The 6,278-nt window shown below is 35.2% G+C and overlaps 1 protein-coding gene across 2 annotated transcripts in view; it reads left to right on the plus strand.

Moving 5' to 3' along the window:
- The window catches only part of LOC147031895 (mitochondrial fission factor-like), a 138,946-nt gene extending 133,114 nt beyond the window's left edge, over positions 1-5,832 (plus strand). For both annotated transcript variants that reach the window (XM_085868837.1, XM_085868796.1), the window contains one exon: positions 4,557-5,832. Coding sequence is in view for 1 of the 2 variants with exons in the window: in XM_085868796.1 (XP_085724922.1) it covers positions 4,557-4,677 (121 nt within the window). In the remaining variant the exon portion in view is untranslated. The remainder of the gene's footprint in view (positions 1-4,556) is intronic.
- The last annotated feature ends 446 nt before the right edge of the window (positions 5,833-6,278 follow it).

A 6,278-nucleotide genomic window follows, 5' to 3' on the forward strand; every position in this document is an offset into this window, starting at 1 on the left:
TAACTAAAGAAGAAAAATTAGAATTTAGAAAGAACAATATCTGTCATATTTGTGAGGGGGAAATTAAGGAGTCTAAAGTTAGAGATCATTGTCATCTTACTGGTAAATAGAGAGGTCCCGCTCATTCCTGTTGTAATCTTAATTATAAATTACCTTCTTTTATTCCAGTCTTTCTTCACAACATCGACAACTATGATACACATCTATTTATAAATGAACTTTCAAAAACACCAGGGAATATTTCTGCCATAACAAACACAAGTCAAAAGTATATTTCATTTACAAAAATGATATTCACAAAACCTTTAACTCGTATTAGGTTTCTAGATTCTTACAAGTTTATGGGAACACCACTAGCCTACCTCGCATCAAATCTAAGCTCCACGGACTGTTTTCCAAATCTTAATTCATTCTTTCCAAAAGAGGAAATTCTCACTAAAGAGGAAATTCAGATTAAAGACAGAATTCAAAGTAAAGAGGAAATTCTAATTAATGAGGAAATTAATGAAGAAATTCTAACTGAAGATGAAATTCTAATTATAAAGAAAATTCGAACAATGAATGAAATTCTAACTAAAGAGGAAATTCAGATTAAAGATGAAATTCTGATTAAAGAAGGAATTCTCACGAGAGAGGAAATTCAAACAAGGAATGAAATTCAAAGTAAAGAGAAAATTCTTACAAGTAAGGGAATTTATCCTTATGATTATATGGATTCATTTATGAGATTTAAAGAAACACAACTTCCTTCAAAAGAAAGTTTATATAATAACCTTTATGAAGAAGAGATAAGTGATAAGGAATATAAACACGCACAAGAAATATGGAAAATATTTAAGATAAAGAACCTTGGAGAATATCATGATTTATATCTAAAAACAGATGTTTTATTGTTAGCTGATGTGTTTGAAGCTTTCAGATCACTCTGTCATAATAAAAATTGTTATGGATTAGATCCTGCCCACTATTTCACAGCTCCTGGTTTAGCTTGGAGTGCAATGTTGAAAATGACAAAACAAGATATAGATTTAATCAGTGATGTTGATATGCTTTTGATGATTGAGAAGTCCAAGAGAGGTGGAATATCACAAGTATGTTCAAAAAGATATGCTAAAGCAAATAATAAATATCTTCCAAATTATGATAGTGAAAAAGATAGTAATTATTTGATGTATTTTGATGCTAATAATTTGTATGGATGGGCAATGTCTCAATCTCTGCCTTATGGTAAATTAGAGTGGGTGGAAGAAAAGGATTATGAAAAGGCTTTGATGAATATTGTTATTTCTTCTCAAGAGGAATTGAATGACGAAGAAGAAGGTTATTATTTTGAAGTTGATTTGAGGTACCCGAGTGATCTTCATAATATGCATAAAGACCTTCCTTTTGCATGTGAGAAAGAAACCCCAAAGAAAGAATGGTTCAGTGATTATCATAAAAGTTTTAATATTAAAGGCAAATCAACAGAAAAGTTATTAACAACATTCTATGATAAAGAGGGATATGTTTTGCATCAGAGAAGCTTAAAACAGTTTTTGAGAGAAGGATTGAGAGTAGCTAAAATTCATAGAGTTTTAAAATTTAAACAAAGTCCTTGGGTGAAAAAGTATATTCAATTCAATACAGATATGAGAGCAAATACAAAAGTAAAATTTGAAGGGGACTTTTATAAATTAATGAATAATGCTGTATTTGGAAAGACTATGGAAAATGTTAGAAACAGGCAAAACATTAGATTTGCAACATCTTGGAAAGAAGCTTCGAGATTGATAAATAAACCAAGTTTTGAGAGAGAAGAGGTTTTTTCAGAGAACTTTTCTGCAATTCATATGAAAAAGGAAAGTATTGTAATGGATAAACCAATTTATATTGGAACAGCAGTTCTTGATTTATCAAAGATATTGATGTATGATTATTTGTATAATGACTTAAAGAAAGAGTATGGTGAAAATGTTTCATTGTTGTATATGGACACTGATAGTTTTATCCTAGATATAAAAACTGATGATGTTTATAAAGATATGAAGAAAAATATTGGAGTATATGATACAAGTAATTTCAGCAAGAAGAGTGAGTTATTTTCCAAAAAGAATGAAAAGGTTATTGGTAAGTTTAAGGATGAGTTGGGTGGAAAAGTAATGAGTGAGTTTATTGGATTGAGAGCAAAGGCATATGCTTATAAGTATGGTGATCAGATTGATAAGAGGTTAAAGGGAATAAAGAAATATGTAATAAAAAAATCAATAACTTTTAGAAATTATTATAATTGTTTGATGAATAAGAAAGAAGAATATAGGAAAATGAATACAATAAGAAGTTATAAACATAACATATATATTGAAGAAGTAAATAAAAAGGCATTAGGAGCCTTTGATGATAAGAGATTTATTTTAGATAATGGAATAGATTGTGTTCCATATGGATATTGTATGATAGAGTGAATAGAATAGATTGTGTTTTAACGATGGGAAGATGGGTTAGGGTTTTTTAAGGGCTACCGCCACGTTTTTTGCAATATATAAATGGTCAAACCAAGTATTAATCAAACTAAAAGTGGAGAAAATCTCAGTCTTGGTATATAAATGGAAAACATAATGAATGTGAAAAATATCAAATAAGTCTTATTGAAAAAATAACTAAAACAAAGGTAAATAAAACAAATAAGCAAATCAATTTAAAAAGTAGTAAGTTAGAGGATGTAAAGAAAAAAATGAGTATCCTTGAATGGACTGAAAACTTTGATGGTTATCAATTGAACAATGAAAAAACAATTTACTATAATCTCAAAATGATATGTGGCTCAGGAGGTGATCAAACAAGAGCATTAAGAGAAGTTTATCATTTCATAATGGCACAAAAGGGGTATCTTAAAAAATATAAAGATTCAAATGTTTTGTTTTTCAATATTTTAAATGGGGATTATTGTGCAAAGAAAATTAAACTATTGAAGGAATTTGAGAATGAACAAATCTTTATAGGTTCAATGAGTGAGCTAAACAATATGCATCGGTTATTTGATAAAGTGTCCCGAGGCTAAGACGTTTTAGATATTTCTTTCGAATCACCTTCAACAAATCTTTATCTTATTGTATGGATTATTTGAAAAAAAAAGTGTCCCCAGGTTAAAAGGGGAGATAAATAAATATACCTTGGGATAAAAAGGGGGTTTATTTTTAGGGAAAAAAAAAATGAATCGCTGAAAATCCCCCATTCATTTACATGGGGAAAAGTGAGCCAGAACCAGTATATTCACCCTACTCCCAACGTGTCCACCAATTTTCGTCCGCATCCGTCCACCACTTGAGATATCGTATGTTTTGAGATATCGTGCTGTATATAGTTTTTGGCCCTTTCTCTCCATGGCGAAGAATCACTTTTTTTAAAAATCTAGTAGTCTGATCTGGATCTGGATCTTCACCAAAATCTAATCAGTTCGTCCTTGTCACACACCCAACCTGCGCACCCAATTTCATCCAGATCCGTGCACATCTTTTTGAGATATCCTGCACACAAATGGACAGAGAGGGGTAAAAACATAACCTCCTTCACCTTTGGTGGCAGAGCTAAAGATATCGATCCACTCAACATAATTAACATGCCAATCATACAATTAACAAAAATGGAACATCCCACTCCAGCAGTGTCGATAACATTTTAAAAACGAAGTGATATCGATCAACGATGTGCAATGTTAGAAAGAAAGAAAATATAATAAAGAGAAAATTGCTTCAGAAGTGGACAATTATGTCATCAACAAATGAACCAAAATTCAACCACACACAATAATAAATATGACAATGTAAAATAATAAATATCGGATCAGTACACACTGGAATAAATAAATGTATCCTGAGCCAGGAAGGAAAAAATAGCTCAAAAGATCTTTGTAACGTCTTCATTCATTTCCAACGAATCAGCATATTTTGTCCATGGTGCTTGTGGTTTACCTTTGTCACGCTTTTCTAAAATCAGTTCTGTACCTTTTAGACGGATTCGAGTAGATTTGCCGTGATTCTTTCGTTGCTTGTCGGTAATCCTCTCAAGGTTGGAACGAACTGCTTTGGGCCTTGGTGGCAAATATGTGAATTGTGAATGGGGGGAGTGAGTTTCCTGTGGTTTCGTCCGAGCCTCAAATTTGTGTAGAGAGCAGCATCACGATCATACATGGATCTGAATCTCACAATCACGGGGTCTGGAGTGTGATGCTGGTTCACCCCGTCGTTAAGGTGAGATTTCCGAAACAGACAATGAGCATTTTACCAGCAGCATGGACAAAGTCTCCTCGGATGTAAAGCCAAGTTGCATAATGACGAATTCCCTCAATGTACATGCATTCCTCAAATTTTTCTTTAGAAAGAAACATCAAGGTTAAAATATAACCACCCTCAGCTCCTCGATGACCCTTATTATATAGAGGATGAATAAATAAATAAATAAAAGGTTTTCCTCATTTGCCATATTTATTTATTTATTTATTAATAAACAAGTCCATTTCAAAATCTGTTGAACCTTTGGCATTTGAAACATAACAGGCAACCATGTTGCTTTGCTTTCAGGTCTGGGTACATTTTGGCTTCAGCTTCTACCTTCTCGCTGCGGCAGGAGGCTGCTCGGAGCTTGCGTCAGCTGCCAACCTCCTCCGCCATCACCCAGGGCCTGATGAAGAACAAGCTTTGAGGCTCCTGCAGAACATGGAACAAGCCGATGAAGTCGATTTGGCACCACCGACGACCCGCGGTATTCCGTCGATCATCGGCCTGCCCCCTCCAGCGGCGTACGCTCCTTAGCTGCAGACTCTCCTTTCACATTCATCCCACCATGATGCCATCCTCGGCGAAATGAAAATGGATATACTGTGCCTTTTCATCAACATTAATGTTTGTTTTTTTCTTTTTCAACATATTGAAAAACAAAATAGTTTTTTTTATTTATTATCTAATCGGAGGACTTTCGGATGGTACCCTTTTCTTTTGACTGAAAACTGTAGTAGATGCCTTTGCCTTGGACTTCTTTACAAAGTGTATCATTCGCAGGGCAAACCTGATCAGACGACAACCTAAAGCTTTCCTTGGATGAAATCGATGGGGCGCTGATTGAGATACGCTAACCGCCATTTGAAATATAAAAGATCTCCTTTGCTCCGACAAAGGTTTAACGCCAGAAACGCCAGCTTCTCGCTTGCTTCACACGACAGTTAACCTGCCTCAAACAACGCCCCGTTGATTCCATCCATTGTTCTCTCTGTCCACAGAGGCAGATCAACACGAGCCTTCACCACCAAGACTACCTTGTTTTTCGGTGTACAAGTCGATGTGGAATATAATTCGAATTGGCTAATTTTCCCATTTTCCTTTCCTTCATTCGTCGATGAGTCAATTTGAAGTGCAACACAAAGATAATTCAACTACGGTAGTTTGCAAAACTGTCAGAGCAATAGAGGCGTTAATTCGTCCTTGACACTCACAAAGCATCACTGGCTTCAGTACTGCCAGGGTCCTGAATATTAATGAGCTGTTTTGGGGCATATTATATGCACTACTTTGTCGGACGATCTTTCGGATTAATTAGGAAAGTAAATAGTTTTTTCAACACATTTGTTGGTGTTGGAGGTCTAGAACTAAATTTAAAACTGGCGACAGAATCATTATCAGCACTGGCTCGGACGGAGCACATTACGTACATCACACTACTCCTTCATAAACATGAACACCTGACACTTATTGTACTACAAGCACATTTTAATCCAAGAAAGCTTGATCACTGAGCACTGTTTTTTATATTAACAATTGTACAATTTATTTCAGCAAAATCACACTTTGCAACTTTTAAAAAGTTTTTTTTTTAATTTAAAATCGATGCAATTCAAGGTCTGAAGCCTTAGATAAGTCGATCCCGAGTATAATTCAAGGCCTGGACTTCTGGGGGAAAAGTATTGACTTGTACGCTGAGAAATACGGTCGTTCGGCATTCTGAATAAAGTTTTACTTGGCCCTCGTCAGGCTTTATTCGAGTATCCTCGAATTAAAAACCACAGTTTGCCATGGATGCTCGCTTTCCATCAACCATTCTTTTTTTCCAACTTCAGTGCCAACTCACCCCCCTCACCCCTCACTCTCACTCTCAAAGCAACCATCCCACTCTTCTCCCTCCAAGCCTCCCTCTCACCTCTTTCAAAAATTCCCCCCTCACCTTTCTCCCACCTTTCATCCCCCTCACTCTTCCTTCTCTAAGTTGCCCCCCTCTCATCCACCAACCTGCCTCCCTCCACTGCCCTCTCA

Source organism: Eptatretus burgeri, chromosome 2 (genome assembly GCF_056783735.1).
Source record: "Eptatretus burgeri isolate ZD-2024b chromosome 2, Ebu_testis_v1, whole genome shotgun sequence".
NCBI lineage: Eukaryota > Metazoa > Chordata > Myxini > Myxiniformes > Myxinidae > Eptatretus > Eptatretus burgeri.